The sequence below is a fragment of the Phaethon lepturus genome, unplaced genomic scaffold (genome assembly GCF_000687285.1).
Source record: "Phaethon lepturus isolate BGI_N335 unplaced genomic scaffold, ASM68728v1 scaffold25047, whole genome shotgun sequence".
NCBI classification, from domain to species: domain Eukaryota; kingdom Metazoa; phylum Chordata; class Aves; order Phaethontiformes; family Phaethontidae; genus Phaethon; species Phaethon lepturus.
In genome coordinates this window covers 38,405-54,931 of record NW_010552902.1, presented here as the reverse complement: position 1 = coordinate 54,931, position 16,527 = coordinate 38,405, and the positions used below count along the sequence as shown (strand labels likewise).

General features: G+C 38.5%; 1 protein-coding gene across 1 annotated transcript in view; it reads left to right on the top strand.

Moving 5' to 3' along the window:
- Positions 1 to 16,527, top strand: part of LOC104624102 (leucine-rich repeat-containing protein 16A-like) — a gene marked incomplete at both ends in the record, with an annotated part of 84,785 nt that overhangs the window by 31,426 nt on the left and 36,832 nt on the right. The window contains 5 exon segments of the mRNA XM_010291378.1: positions 1,735 to 1,816; positions 3,176 to 3,275; positions 3,363 to 3,417; positions 9,026 to 9,198; positions 12,096 to 12,164. Of these exon segments, the coding sequence (XP_010289680.1) occupies positions 1,735 to 1,816; positions 3,176 to 3,275; positions 3,363 to 3,417; positions 9,026 to 9,198; positions 12,096 to 12,164 (479 nt within the window).

Here is a 16,527-nt window from a genome sequence, read left to right as displayed (position 1 = left end):
TTTAATGTAGAGTTATCAATACAAGATTGAAAGCTGCTCCTGAAAACTTGTTCACTTCAACCCTCAAAGTATATATAGCTTAAGCATTTGGATTCTATTGTATCATCTCAGTGTATAGAACTTTTACCAACAACCAATCCGAGACAGCATATAATCTGCCAGTTCCATAGATTCTGCAATAATAGATGTGACACTGTGTAAAATGGTTGTCTTGCGGTGGGTCACGCTGAGAGAGCAGCACAGAGCAAAACTGAATGATTTTGGCATTCATACAGCAAATGCTACAAATGCCCTTAAAAAATAAAGTTGAATTAAAATTGCACCGCTCCTGGCCCAAATACAGACTTTAGTGTGACCACTTCTTGAGAGGATAGGGTGAAGGATAGGTAAGCTTTGTTTTCTGCAGAAGAGGAAAGATGCCTTACATTCTGTATCTATTCCAGGTGTGACTTACGATTTAGATGTTGTCTTTGACCACCACTATTCTTTATATGCTCAGACCGAGTTGTTGAGCTGCTTGTTAACCAATCACATATCTCAAGCTTTCTAAAAGTGCCAAATCAAGTCTTTATTGAAAAATACTTCTGAAGACATTTGTGATTCCTTAATTATAGCATGGATAAAAGAGACTATTCACAGAAATACCAGCAGTTTGGTGCAGGATATTTAGCCAAGGAAGTTGACTAAGGAAAATATTACTCATTTTTTTGTGCACAGGAGGTGAAAAGGCTATTTCATGTTTGAAAAATCTTTCTGGTTTTTTGAAGCAAGGAAAGTGAAAATGGAAAATGCAAAAATACAAGTTTTGTAGAGCTTTTCTCCTCTTTTGCTTAAGTCTTTTTCTGGGGGATGTTCATAAAGTGAAATGCACTTTATATAGTTTGCGTAGCTGCAAAAAGTAAGAAAATGCTTTTTCTGCTTTGTAAAAATACGTTGCATTGTTTATTTCAGTAGAATTAGTAAATAAGTGTATAAGTTTTAGTAATTTTGATTCTTAATGTTGATGTTTCACCCTAGGCCTTTTCATTGTTTTTTTTTTTTTCATTAAATCCTCACATTTCTTTTATATTAATTTAATATTTCAGGTTAATAATGTCATAATGGATACTTTCCAGCCAGGCATTTTTGTTATTGTTGCTGGTTTTCTCTTTTATGCCTATTTTAAAATTAAGAATAAGATAAATTACTCATTTCTTTTGTTTATGGTCTTTTGTGGCCATTTTACAGTTGGAAGTGGATTATTTAAATTTTTGGTGACAGGGAAGCCTAATGCAAATTTTTTTTTTTTTTTAATTTTTTACCTTTGATCTGGGCACCCTAGCATTGTGCTAAGAGCTGACTCTTAAGCCTTGACTCTAGTGGAATTCAAGCGAGACAGTGTTGCATGCTTATAGGTTGCACTAAGTTTGTTGTTTTGTTTTTTCTTCCTCACTGGATGTTGGAAATGTCCTGGCCCATTCATGTAGAGAACCCACAGGAAAGTCCTGTAGTCACTGCCTGACACAAGTGCTGAAGGATTCGTTGTGTCTGCACCATTTCCCTGATTTAACTGCTGAACAGTAGGAGAGAGAGTCCCCTTTTTCATTTATATGCAAATAGTGAGAGCGAAGGATGAGAGTAGTAGGAATGTGTGCATAGGCTGTCATGTTAATGTCTAAAAGCTTCTACCACTGTTTTCTGTGTGATCTTGAAACCATAACTAGTTTGCAAAAATGGCTGATGTTTTGTCTCTAGTTAAGATCGGGAGGTGCACAAGTCTTGGAAGGATGCATAGCAGAAATACACAATATCACCAGCCTAGATATTTCAGACAATGGTAAGTACACAGAACAGGAATGGAGGGTCATGTGAGTCCCAAATCTGAGAAGTGCTTTTTCTTTCAGCTCACAGTGTAATCAAGGATGGTGACTCTTCCTTTAAGATTGTTGGCCATATTGGTTATGGAAATGTCTCACGACAAGAACTCTTATTGCTATGAAGTATATAAGAAATGTTTATAGACTAACTGTACTCTCAGAAGTTTGGTGTTTGAGATAAATGTAACACAGCAGAATAAACTGATGGCAGCAAGTGTCATATTAGATCTAGAGGAAAGTGGGTTTAAGTACAAAAGGATGAGAAGCTAAATAAAAAATGAAAGTATAGTGAAAGAGGAAAGGGAAAGACCAGATAGAGAATGAAGCTGCGGTCGTGGTACTGAAGAAGCAAGAGAGAGAAATTTGGAGTAAATGGTCAATCAGCTTCAGGTCAGAGAAGGCCTGTTTGAGTCTTTGGAGAAGTCTTGGATTATTCCTGCTTTGGAGGCTCTGTGCATCTTAGCTGGGAATGCCAGCTGACTTCTCATCGTGCAAACTCAAATTGTAGATGTATGGAATGGAAGAATTCACCTGCTGTGTTTGCCCCTTTGACAGCCAAAAATGCGGAAATATTTCGAAAAGAGAATCCCAGTCCAGTTGAATGGCCAAGAAATGGATTGATTGGCAAGTGGAAACCTTTGGGAGCTACTGACTCATCCCAATTCTGTAAACAGATTGATTGTTATAAATAAAAATATTTGACATTTAAATTATCCTGTGGATCTGGATCCTAAGTCACTGTGATCTAACTAGTGGACTCTTCAAATACACCACTAGTTTTGTGAATACAATACTACAGCAAGTTATTTTTCTTACTTGGGAGTAGAACAAAATTTGTTTTGTTTTTCAGGTTATTTTATTCATAGCCTGTTATCTTAGCCTTTTTGCACTTGAAGGCTTTGAGACCTTGTTGGTACACAGCTCTACTAAGACTAAATAGCAGTTAGCCGGTCTCAAAGTACTCAAAGGAACTTTAAACTCTGCCTGACAATTCGAGGAACTGCCCTGGGGTGGTTGGACTACAGATAAAGGACTGCGAGGGACCGAAGTCTCCTGTGTTTCTGAGAGGTGCCTTGAATGGCTGAATAGCATGAAGATTTAAAGGGCTCACTTTAGAGAAAGCATTTATTCTTGTAGAAAAACAGAGGCAAAAAAGAGGAAAAACATTTAAAAATAGAAGAATGGAAATTTTTTTAGAGCTCTGGGTAATTTGTACGTTCATATAGTTACTTGAATGAATATAATATTAATAATTGGACCCTGTCTGGGTCTTTTGTGAAAATATGTTTTAATTCATAATGTAATCTGATTCTTTACAGGCCTAGAATCTGACCTCTCAACTCTTGTAGTCTGGCTTAGTAAAAACCGATCGATAAGACACTTGGCATTAGGCAAAAACTTTAACAACATGAAATCCAAGTAAGGCTTTTCTTTCTTTTAAATAACAAGAGAATGGATGAGGAGAAGCTGCTGATTTCATCGTCTTCCTAACTTTTCTTCCCTCAGAAATCTCACTCCAGTACTTGATAATTTAGTTCAGATGATTCAAGACGAGGATTCAGTGAGTATCTTTCTGCCTACTATCGTCATGTGTATTTGTACCCTCACAGCCTATTTCTGATAATTTTCTTCACTGTGTTAATTTGCTGCATAAGATTTGATCATGATCCTGCACAGACACATCCAACATTTTGGTTTCTGTTTTTTCAAGTAGTAATTTGGATTATGTCTAGCATGTAGGTAAATGTATCTTAGGATAGTCTTAGTATCTGTGCTTGTTGAAAAATATTCATTCTAAATAGTTGGATCTGCATAATGTAGTTGCTTTAGGTGTAAATTGTACAGCCCTGTAGGCACAAGTTTTCGGAACTTTTGTGTCCTGATAGGAGATTACAATGGTAATGTTCTCTGCGTGGTGATACTTCTTCAATAACAGAATTTTTATTTTTAATTAATAAAATGCACTATTTGCTGATATCTGTTCTTGCGTATTAGCATTTTTTTTGCTTGACGAAATGCAAAGTCACTGCAGTGATCTCCCAGAACTCTTTTCTCCTTCAAAAGATGCAAATAAACTGTTTACTATGCTGTTCTTTACTTCTCCTAGTACATTAATCACAGAAGCAATTTCATAAAACCCTTTCAGCGTGCCTTGCTGGGATCCTTGCCCACTTTCTTCATTTCCACCCCCTCTCCTGATTCTGGAAGACTTTTGTGGTTGGGTTTGTGTTCTTGCCTTACTTGGCATCCTAGTTTTGGCTACAAGGGAATCTTAAGATGCTCTGTTACTCTCATGCTTGTCAATCTTTATTCATCTATTCTTACTCCTTTCTTTCTCCTTCATTCCCCATAGAAGTAACAAGCAAGCTCTGCTTTCCTCATTCTCCAGAAATAGCTGACTGTAGACTTCAGTTGTCTAAACACCTGCTATTCCTGTTGTCTTTGTCTCACCTCCAAGTTCATGGTCTCCACACTAACTGCTTTCGTATTTTCTCATCCCATCTGTGTCTGTACCCTGCCATTCAGTACAGCAGTTTTTACCAGGGTTTCCAATGTCTCCTTCTGTACAAGGTCATTAGACCCACATTCTGTGTTCATCTTTTCTTACTGCTTAGTTGTATTTGAAGTGATTTATTAAACTAGTTCTCTCTCCTCCCAGTGTCCTCTTAATTGGGATTAGTGGTACTGTTTTGTTTTTTTTTTTCTTGCTGCTTTGCCTACCTCTGCACCTTATTCTTTAAAACACGGACTGTCAGTGTGACACAGTGAAGTGCTGCATATGGATACCAGAGCTGATTCTAATTGAATGAGCACCTGTAATGAAAGCTGTAAGTCCTTGTTTGCACAAGTCAGATGGAGCATCGTGCTAACTGTATTGGTAGATTTCTGTATGACTCCTTGTACCTAACTAGCCTTTTCATTTTGTGGTGTGTGACCACCTCCTTCTACTGTGTCTCTAAAGGGAATGGTGCAGGGCTTCCCCTGTCTTCCCCTGTCTCTCCTTTTCCTGTTGATACCATGCTGAGGGGTGGTATCATTTCATCAGACAGTACCTGCTTCTTCTCTTTGGACTTGTCTCTGTCCTGCCCTGTATCTCATACTTAATCTTTCACAGCTGTCCTGAAGACTGTTATGTCAAACCAGATTAATCACAAGCAAAGGTAATTTAGTATGTTTTTTCTTAATTTCCTTAATTTCTTAATTTCCTTTTGCTCTGTTGCAGGTGAACATTTCTTTCCACTCAGGCCATATCCTAAAACACCTCTTCAGCACACTCTGTGCATCCTTTCAGTATCCAAACCATCTTCTCAAACACACCGTTGTGGGTTTTTTTCTGTTTATATGACTATCCTGCTCATATTTTCTGTTCACAAGGATAAAAATTGCAACTTTCACCTTACTGTCTCTATGAAGTGTTACAACCTTTGTTTATCTTTCCTGGCTTCTGTTTTTGAAGCTTCCAGGACAGAGAAAATGTAGCTGCTAAATTTTGGATGTATCATTCTCATAGCTCTCCCTCCCTTGCATCATCAGCTTCAACTTCTTGTGCTCCTTTTCTTTTCAGCCCATTGGCAATGTCAGCCATCGTCCACTTTCTGTCTTTGCCACAATCCAATGGTCAGATGTGCTCCTGTAGTTCTTACTCACTGTGTCTTTCCTTAGCTAAGATATAGAACATTCTCATTCTGTAGTGTCACCCTGTTTTCAGTGTTACAATGAAATAATTCAACAAAAAGTTATTTTATTTAGGTACTTAAAATAACTGTCCTTTATGCCATGCATTAACTTTTGGGATACAGCATATGACCCTGTTGGTGTTAACCTGTCTCTTCTCTCCCCACATTCTTTTCTCTTGTTAATCCTCTTCAGTGAAAGAATCTTGTTTGTTTCTGTTTCATCAGGTGCTAAAATTAGTCTGAAGTATCTCCTAGCAGCTAAAAAGTTGAGGATGTAGAGTCTGTAGCACCATGGGAAAAGCATGTGTTACAGGTAGCTGGGTGGTCCTCACTCTACCTTGAGATAGTACAATGCTTAGACAATTATTTTAAGTTTCCAGTTATTTTGGTTTGGTTTTGAATCCTAAATGGGGTGGTCCTTGTTCTGCCATTACTGTGCAGTTACTGCCATGAGACATGAAAAAGTAAGGGTGGAATTGGCGAGACCAGGGTATGATGTTGCCCAGAGCATACTACTTGATTAGTATTGCCTGCAGGCTGGTACAGCTTGGGCACTGTGCATTATCTGCATGGAAAGCTGAAGCAAGAGGCTTTATTCTAAAATAGTTATCTCCCAAATGCTTCTTCATGTATTTATTCACACTTTAAATAAATCTGTTGCTGTGTTAATATGAGTCATGCGTAAAATTATGTAAACAATCAATAGCTTGCTTTTATGACTGTAAAAATACAGATAGATGCAAATACAATTCTACGCAATTTAAAAGCAGTAATGTAAACAGCAAAATTTCCCAGGTGTTTAATATAGACAAGAATGTAATATTTAGACTTGCTTTTTGGTTTTGTTTTGTTTTTTTCTCCTTTTGCTGTACTGTGCAGGCTATAATAATGTGTTCTTGTTAGTATTGCAGGAAGTGTCTGAACCTTTATGCTCACTGTGCCATTTCTTTTCTTTTTGCAAAAATAAATGTTACACAGCAGGTCAAGTGTACTATTACTCAGAGTGGTAGTCAGTCCTGCATAGGTGCAGAGAGTGACTACAGCGCTGAATATCTGTAGTTCTTAGTTCAGTGTTTCTTGCAGAATTGGCCTTTTGGGGTTTTTTTACAGCATTTTTGTTTGTAGGAGAACAAGTTTAGCTGGATTTAATTCTTAAATGTTTTCCAGCAGGAGTATGACAAATGTAATGAATGCAATCATACAATTTCTAATCCTTTACTTTAAGGATTCTTCTTCCTCAGTAAGGTGGTGTTAAGACATCTTCATGTATTGGCAAAGTGTCTGTTTTCTGTAGCAGGGACACTAAAGTGCTTGTCAGACTTCTGTTTTCTCAATATCCAGCTAAAACTATTAAGTTGTTAAAAAGAGTAAGTATTTGTATGCACTGTAGAGTATTGCCCCTGTTTGAGGGGGATTTGGTTTTAGTGGGTTTTTTGTTTGCTGTGACTTGGTTGCTTTTTTAAAATGTAATGGTCAGATAACTTAATGAATATTTATCAGCCTGTACGTTTAATCCTACAGAGTTACATTCTGATTATGGTTTGCATTCAGGGCACGAAGTGAATCCAGAGGTTTTTGCTTCTTGCTCATTGAGTAAATGATAAGGATAGCTGTGCAACAAAACTAGCAGTTCCTCCACTTCAAAGATACTGCTAACATAGCAGGTGCTTTAATGCGCTATATGCATATTTCTTATGTGGTAGTAGTAATGATGTATAGGTGCCAATCCTTGCAGAACACAGTGCAGAAGCATTTTCAGTCATGCACTGTTTTGTCAGAGTATTGGAATGCGAGAGGTGAGAAGTCCTTTCCTGGGAGGATATTTGAGGTTTAGAAAAATTGGTATGTGGGAGGGAGCACTTCCAGCTAAGTTACTTGAATGACTCTTTCTCAAGTGATACATGAGAAGCAGAAGAACCTTCACTTTCACAAGCTTATTGGTGATTTCTGTCAGAGTACTGTGTGATGCTGCTTTTCTGTGAATCTGTTGCAGGAGGTCTTCTCAAACTTGTGCCAAGAGCTCTAAATGCCATTCTAATGCGATGCTAATATTCTTTAGGGTACATAATATAAGAAAATGGGGAAACACAGACAGATTAAGGGCATTAACATAGTAATTTAATAACTTCCATTTAAAATAAAACCAGCATGTGGCTTGTGTTACTGTTAGACTTTTCAATTATAAACATGCTGTGCCTCCAAATTTTTATGCATTTCCTCATTTGTAAGTGCATTTCTTATTGTTGTAAGCTTTTTGGTTATCACTGTAATCCAGTGGTGTCTGGAGGCTAGACTCCCAATGTATAGCAGGTACCATGAAAGCATCTTGGTTCCTTGAAGGTGTGCACAGTTCAGCTGGCTTATTTATATTAATGTAAACTTTAGGCATTTAATGTAGGTGCTATGATTCATCCTTATGAGATGTTGATTTTTCCAATAGTGGCAATTTAGAGATTTTAGGCCCCTAAAATTTATCCTCCAATACATGCCTAAAGTGGCTGTTTAATGACAATATACCCTTCTGTAGGAACTCTCACTTGAGCAAGGGAAATGTTTTGTCGAGTTCTCCTATATCAGCAAAGACAAATTTCAATTTTAGCAGCTGTAATACCTCTGCAAGGCATGGTGATGGATAGACTCTAGTTCTTGAGCTCCTGCCATTGAGAGTTGGGACACTGACAATAGAGGGAATACAGGCATTTTAAAAGATGTTTTCTTAAGACTTGGAGCGTGACTTGCAGGAGCCAAATAAAGTAGTTTGAGCTTAACGTAGTACGTATTAAAAAAAAAGTTACGTAAAGATATTGCAATCACAGGTGTTAGAACACCACTGTGAATAATATCCATGGACTTACTCATTTTAATAGATACTCTTCTTACTTTTTTAAATTTCAGACCTGCTACAGTTTTCTGTCCCTTTCCTGCCAGATGTTCATGCCCTTACTTGAAGATGTGCAAAATCACTCCTAAAGTTGATCAATAATAAAACAGTTTAAATCAATTGTTTTTGTTTTAACAATGTCTCAGATCCTAATTTGCCCTTGGATAAAGCTCTCATTCTGAGGCAGAGGATTGCTAGATATTTTTATTTCTCACTGACAGGGAAGTATGCTGGTTAAGCAAAACTCACTGGACACTAGAGGTTGTCTTGCGAAGCTGGTTGTTGTCATCTTGCCTCTTTTCAGGTTCCCGCTGTATTCTGTACTTAATAGGACACAGGAAACTGGAGGCACTGTCACTTAAAAATGTGGGTTTTTTTCTCCCAGGGCGTTGCAACTTAATCTGTGTGTGTATGTGTTTGACAGCTGTGCTCTAAGTTGTTGACTCCCAATTTATCATGTGTTGTAGGATCTGCAGCAAACACAGAAATAACTCTTTGATGCTTACTGCTGTCTCCAAGAGTTTGAGGAACTTGTAACTTCTTTTGGTTGATGTTTGAGGAAGGAGTGCGTTATCAGTTACTGTTATCAGTGCCTTTTCTGTGCTCCACAGCCTCTGCAGTCATTGTCCCTCGCAGATTCCAAGCTGAAGACTGAGGTCACCATCATTATTAATGCCTTGGGCAGCAATACTTCTCTTACAAAAGTGGATATTAGTGGAAATGCCATGGGAGATATGGGAGCAAAGATGCTGGCAAAAGCGCTACAGATAAACACCAAGCTGAGGTAAGAGAAACTTATTTGTAGTAAAAGAAAGAATGGCTTCAGTATTACTGAAGTTGTTGGTTTATTCTCAAGCTGTTTCTCTTCAGAACCCTTCTAAGTAGAGCCACTTTTTTGTGTCTCCATTTGGAAAGATTCTCATCCCTTTACTCTGAAAAAAACCCAAACAAACAAGAGAAGCAAATTGTCTCTGCAAAAACATTTCCGAAACTGGAGAAAATTACATTTTCTAAATTTAAACAGAAAGATCTCTTGTTGGAACAAGAGAGCTCTAAATTTCCTAGAATCATAGAAGAAAAATTACGTTGATACAGAGCTCTGGATGTCATCTAATCCAATGTCCTTCTTGAAGCAGGGATGACTTTAAAGATACATGAGGTTGCTTAGGGCCTTGTCCTGGCAAGTTTTGAAGATCTCCAAGTATGGGATTCCACAGTGTCTCTGGGAACCCTGTTCCAGTGCTTAGCCACTCTCTTCTGTTCTGCTCTCCCTTTTCTACTGGAGGCCTTTCCAGCAGAGAAGATTGTGGTACTTGGGTGGGAAACTAAAGTAAATTGTTCTTTGTCTTCTGGAGTATCAGTTAGTAGGAGAACTAACAGCATGTGGAATTCAGAATGGGTAGCAGCATGGACCATCCCTCCTTTCCCTCTTCCCTGCCTACAGTGCTGATGGGCCTTGGCATCTCTTCCCTGCAACTTCACCTGCCCAACACTTTCACTGCTTTTTAGCACATGTCTGGCACTGATGGCTTGAGAGTATCACTTTTTTTGTCTCCAGCATGTGATTATGTCGTGGTTTAGCCCCAGCCGGCAACTAAGCACCATGCAGCCGCTCGCTCACTCCCCCTCCCGCAGTGGGACGGGGAAGAGAATTGGGAAAAAAACCTCGTGGGTTGAGATAAGCACAGTTTAATAGGACAGAAAGAAAGAAGGGAACAACAATGATAATACCAACAAAGGAATGTACAAGAACAAGTGATGCCCAATACAGCAATTGCTCGCCACCCCGTGATTGACAGCCCGTCCCGGAGCAGCGATTTCCGCCCCCCGGCCAACTCCAGTTTATGTACTGGGCATGACGTCGTATGGTAGGGAATATCTCTTTGGCCAGTCTGGGTCAGCTGTCCCGGCTGTGTCCCCTGCCAGCTCCTCGTGCACCCCTAGCTTGCTCGCCGGCAGGCCAGCACAAGAAACTGGACTGTCCTTGACTGCTCAGCAACAACCCAAAACATCAGCACGTTATCAACAGTTTCTCGTCCCAAATCCAAAACACAGTCTCACACTAGCTTCTGTGAAGAAAACCAGCTCTATCCTGGCTGAAACCAGGACAGATTAGTAAACAGTAAAACCTTCAATCAGCATTAATCTGGATGGGGACCTCTAAATATGTCACCATCATCTGGAAAGCTGATCTTCACTCCTCCTTTTGTCAGACTTTGCAAATGAACCTTCCTCAGTGTATTGTCTGTGTGAAGAGACCACTTTGAGCTTGGTCTCCAAGCATTTGTTCTCTGGAGGATAAGAAATTCCCTGGAACAGTCCTGGCTATTTTTTTCAGAAGCAGGGATCCTGGTCTTTGCGTTGCTATACCCAAACTGAATATTGAAAATGTCAAGAAAACACTGGAGAGGTGACCTAGGTTTATTGAATGCATTAACCTGAAATGACCACAGTACCTGAAGAAATAAAGCCTTGACTGCTTTCAGGATGACAAACTGAAATGTTCCACAGTGCACAGAATGTCACAGATGACACAATGTCACCACAGTCTGTGGTGTGATTACAAACTGAATAATGCAATGGTAATTGGCTCTGCTTAAAATGTTATAAAATCACATCCGGGTAGAAATATAAACACGCTTTCCAGTGACAAAAATATCCAAGATTTGACCCTAAGCATATCTGATCTTTGCAAAATGGGTGTAGAATATCTTCTTCTCTTGGTTACCTCCATCTTTCCATCTAAAAACCGAAGGGATAATTCTGCAACAGCAGAAGGGTGTCAATACCTGTGAAACCCTGCCATCTATATTTTTTTTCTTTTTTTCCTCTTTAACACCATAAATCTTTGTTTGGTTTTTTGTGCCTTTTTATTTTTTTTAAGAACAGCTACAGCCAGTGCTCTTGCACAAGCAAGATTTATCTGCTTGACTGTCTCTTCTGACTACTAATGAGATCTTTGAACATGTGTTCACAAATTGCCAGGCAGTCTGCTTGAGTGGTCTAAATTGGGGGAGGAGGGGAAAGGCTTGATCACTCTTACCATTATTGTGTATTCAAAAGAGCTGCAATTTATTCATCTAACCTAATGGCTTATACTGGCAGCTAGTTATGGTGCCTGTGGAATTAGAATCATAGGAACTATGTGATGAGCTAGTACAGGACTGAACATACAGTAGCCTGCAAATTTTTACCACCAATCAGCATGATTTTTTAAAATATCTTTTTCTATAACTGTAGCCATATAGCCTATGTAGAGCAGAGATTGATCACTTACTGCAATTTTCTTGTTTTTCAGTGTGGGCTTGCAAAGCAGACATTTGAACTTTATTTTTGATGCTATTCCTGGAAAAAGCTGGAGTTTTATCTCCAAGTCTTCTATTAACTGTATTTCAGAAAAGTTATATTTTCATGTTAATGATGGAGAATATAGTACAGAGTCCTCATTAAAGAAAGGGAAACTGAATTTTGTAGTTTCTTTGTTCCTAACTTCTATTATTTCAAGGTTTTAGCATATAACTATATAACTAGAGACAGGTTTTTAAAATGTTGCATTCCACAATACAGTTTTGAACACACAGCACTGTGTTATTTCAATATGCAAAGTTTCAATATAGATTTATTTGTTAGTTCTTGTTTAACTTTTTCTTTCTTTCTTTCTTCTCCCCCACTACCTCTCAGAACTGTAATATGGGACAAGAATAACATCACTGCACAGGGCTTCCAGGACATAGCTGTGGCACTGGAAAAGTAAGTTCTCAAGCAACTGAATGACTGATGAAGAGGCCAAAGACTTAGATCCTGAATGATTGAGCAGCTGCAGTTCTCACCGCAGTCAATACGATTTGAAGATGCTGAGTGGCTCTCAATTTTAAGCATCAGGGTGCTTAATGTAAAGGAAAATGTATGACTTCACATCCTTCAAAAGGATGGGAAAAGGCTCTGTGGCTCTTTCATCCATACTCTGCTATCAGCATTAAGGCCATTGAGTTCTGCTGTTAGCATTAAAATTCTGAATTTGAGAGTATTTTCCCTTTTCCTCATTCTCTTGTGTTGATAGCATGCAGAAATTCTATTCTAGTCAGTGAATGAAGCTGTATATAATAACAGAAAATTACTGAAGCATGCCTTTGTGGTTTGACTTTTTTATCTTTCCCCCAGCAAGTTGAAACTAATAGTGATGATCTCAGGAACTGCAGTTGTTGATCATAATCGCTGTGGTCTGAGTCATTTTGCTTCCCTGAGCTTACTCACAGTTGCAGCCATTACCAATGATAGAAGCTAAATGACTTTCATCTCTTTACATCTCCATCACATTTCTTTGTATGTTATTATTACTTTTCTTAAGAGGGAGAAATTACAGGTTTAAATTAAGCAGCAGTTGCAGTTGTTTCACGTCATTAAATCCCTCAGAGAGGAACAAAGGCTCTCTTTAGAAGGTGAAGGTAACGTACAATTGGTAGTTTCTAGACAAGAATTCTTGCAAAACTGTATAACTACTTAGGGGAGCATCGTCACCTCAGAGGGTTCATGAGGCTAGAGTTTATAAAGTTACTTGTTTTATGAAACTGTTGTAGTTTATATACTTGGTTTCAAAATGAATTCAGTTGCACTGATGGGGGAAATTATATAAATGATGTATAATTAAGCAAATCATCTTGCAGTGATTCCATTGATACTAGTGAATAATAATTTGTGAAGGTTATTTGTCAGCTTGCAGACATTTCTCTTTCAGAGAGCAATAGCATGTACATCTATGAGAAAGTCTGGTAGAGAAGAAAATATGCTTCTTTTCTGGTTAGCATCAACTTTTCTTTTTTGCTCTGAAGTGCTTGTATAAGTCAATAGAACGGAGGGAGAAATCCTAAGGCAAAAGCAAATCCTCTAAGCAGATAAAAAGGAGATGCTACAGATAATTCTGTGACATTGCACTTTGTTGAGGTGACATCTCATTTATTTAGCTTGGAAGCTGAAGTCATTTTATGTCTCCTAACATTTAAAAATTGTTAAAACCATTGATAATATCACAAACTAAGCTACAAGCAACAAAGGTTTAAACTTGCAAGAGATGGACTGTCAATATTGGCTGAAAACAATTAGCCTTTAAACAATCCATCTCAGAGGAATATTGAGAACATCCTGTACCATGTGTTTCCTAAAAATACATGAAAACATCAATATTCTGTAGGAAAGAATTGTTGCTGAAAATGGAGTGAAGATGCTTGGGGGGTATGTGTTTTGTGTGTGGTGTTTTGTTTTTTTGGTAAGAAAAATAGTCATACAGTAAACCACAAAAAAGAAGCAAGCTAGGCTTTCATAGTGTGATGAGGAGGCTGAGGAGAATTGGGAGGGATTGTAACAGACTTCAGAAAAGCCTGAAGTAATCTGAAGATTGTTTTTTCCCCTCCTCCCAGCTTTTCTTCATCTGCTTAAAGCTGCGTGAAAATGTTGTTCCTGCAAGGGAATTCCGGGAGCTTGGCTATTGCCCCAAGGGTGTCCCAGCCAGCCAGCATGAGGTGCTGAGAGGCTCTTCTGTAGAGTCCGGTACAGGTGTCGGTTCAGGAGAGCATTGAGAGCAGTGGGCATCCTGTTCAGCCTGGCCGTTACACGGTATCTCAGTAATTTCGATCTGAAAGTAAGCATGTGCTTGTATGCTTTGCAGCCTGGAGCCCACTCTGTTCTAGAGCTGTACGGTATTGCCCCATATTCATTTCTGGAAGATTTTCTTTTTTCTGTATGGGCAGATGAAGAAATAGCTCAGGTTCTAAAATCTGATGGGAAATACTGAGATTTATTAGAGCCATTGCCAGTGACATGAAATTCACATACCCGAGCCTGCAAAACAAATTATTTTACTCCTGTTTTTAAAAAACTAGGCAGTAAAGTCATCACTCTGCAGCAGAAAGTGTATGTCATGAGTGATGCAGAAGTTACAAGGGAAATAACGTGATGAAATGTAGGGCTGTTGTCACATGTGCTGTATGTAGAGTGAGAAGACAGGCAGTTTTTGAGACATCCTTTCCAGTCTCTGAGCACCTCTCTGAAATTTAACATCCTTTAAATATAGGTATTTTGCTGAGAGTATTAATGTGTTACGAAATTACTGGATTATTGAGTTGGTAGAGAAATGTACTCCGTTACAAGAGACAAGTGGAAGAATTTTAGACTTCAAAGGAAACAGAGAAGAATGAAGTGTGAAGATAAATATTGCTCTGATGATCAAAGTGGAAAAGGGGGCTTTAAATTCTTGATATTTTTTTGCACCTAAGAGCTGGTTAATTCTTAAATGAAAATAAACTAGCATTCCGATACATTGTTGTCTGTCTGGAAGGAAACCAAATACAGAGCCTTCCTTAGGGCAATGGTCTTGTTCAAAAGTTCTGCTTCTGTGACTGTGTGTCCATGAACTCTCCTTGCCTTTCTTTTCCCCCCCTTTCTCTGTGTGTCTGTGCGTGTGAGGGAAGGTGCACTAAGACTTTGACTAAATTGAATTTAGCATATCATTACTAGCATGAGAGCTGGCAATTATAGATTTCAATGAATGTGAGGTATGAAATGTCAAACAGCTGCAGAGATCCTTGGAAATCTACCTTTCTTTTTAACTAAATAAATACCCCACCTGCCAAGCAGTAGTCAGGCAATCAGCAAGTTCTGTAATTATTATCTGTCTTTGAGCTTGGTATCTTTGACATTTAAAAATTATCCCCATGCTGGTGGACAGCCAGTTATTCACTGTTTAGTATTACATGAGGACATCTAACAGCCCTGTAGGGTAGGCATAGTACCTTTGAAGGATAAGACAACTTAGACAAGTTAGATTTCTGGCTGTGATACAGTAGGCAGTTGGACACTGTGGAAGGACCAGGGACCTTGCTGACTCCACGTGAGTAACTGCCTGCCACTGACAGCTATGTATTGCCATGTTTATGTTGGGGAAGAAACGTAGAAGTCTTGCATTATCATTTAAGGTAAAATGTTGGGTAGTGTCAATGGGGAATCAGTGTGTTTGGCAATTCAGAAGACCACTGTTCTTCAGAGAGTGGCTAACTGGTAGGAGAGGAAGAGAAAGAACCTCGGAGTTTCACAGTAGTTAAGGTGTCTGCTGTTGGAATTAGTGCGTTTAGTGAGGGATGGGTCCAGTGAAGTCAATGGAGTTGACTCAGTTGAAATTGTCAACTTTACAGTGCTCAGAAATAAACAGTTCCAACCATATTTATGTAGCTCTGGACGGAATAGGAACAGACGGTTAGTGGGATGCTTGTAGATAGCCAAAGGAGGAGGAAGAGATGTTTGCAGGAAATTAAGGCTAATTGAAAATAGGAAGAATAATTTCTGTTCCAGATTTTAAGAACTTTCTGCTCTTTTTGTTTTAATTTATTCAAAACTGAAGGTGTGTGGATGTAGCACTGCATGTATCATTTTAGGTTTAACTCTGTCATGCTAAGCCAATTTATTTTCTCAGAGTTTAAATACAATTTTGATTCAAGACCAAAACCCTATCTTTATTCTCATATCGCAGCAGATGGACAAAGCTACAGAATGATTTGCAAACAAATAGGTAAAATTCAGGGAGCAATTGTTTACATAAAGCAATGTGGAGTTGCTACACTTGTTTGTCAGCTTTATTAAAAATTCAGCCAGTGTCTTCAAATTACTGTAAACACAAAAAGTTGTTAAAGAGTAAATTTTCAAAACGCAGTCTCTTAGTTGCTATCTATCTGTTACTGAATATTTTCATTTAGACTTAGATCTGATAGAATTGCCAGCAGGGACTGACACTCCCTGTTCTGTTTTGATATAGGAAAAAGTAATCCAACCTTGTGTGCAAAGGTACAGAAGACAGCTAGGCCTTTAATTGACAGCCAGTGGGCATTGGCCACTTAACTGCATTTTTTTGCTTTTCAAAATCTCCACCTCTATCTAGTGTCAAAGAAGAATTAGCAGCAGTTAACTAACTGCCTCCAGTTAGTCCACTTACAAATGTGAAAAATACATTCTTAGTACCTTCCATGGACAAGCTAGATGCCTCTTATTTCTCCCTTGTAGTTTATTCTTCATAAAGAGATACAGTAACTTTTTTTTTGTTAACTTTTAGTATTTAAAAATATTTTAT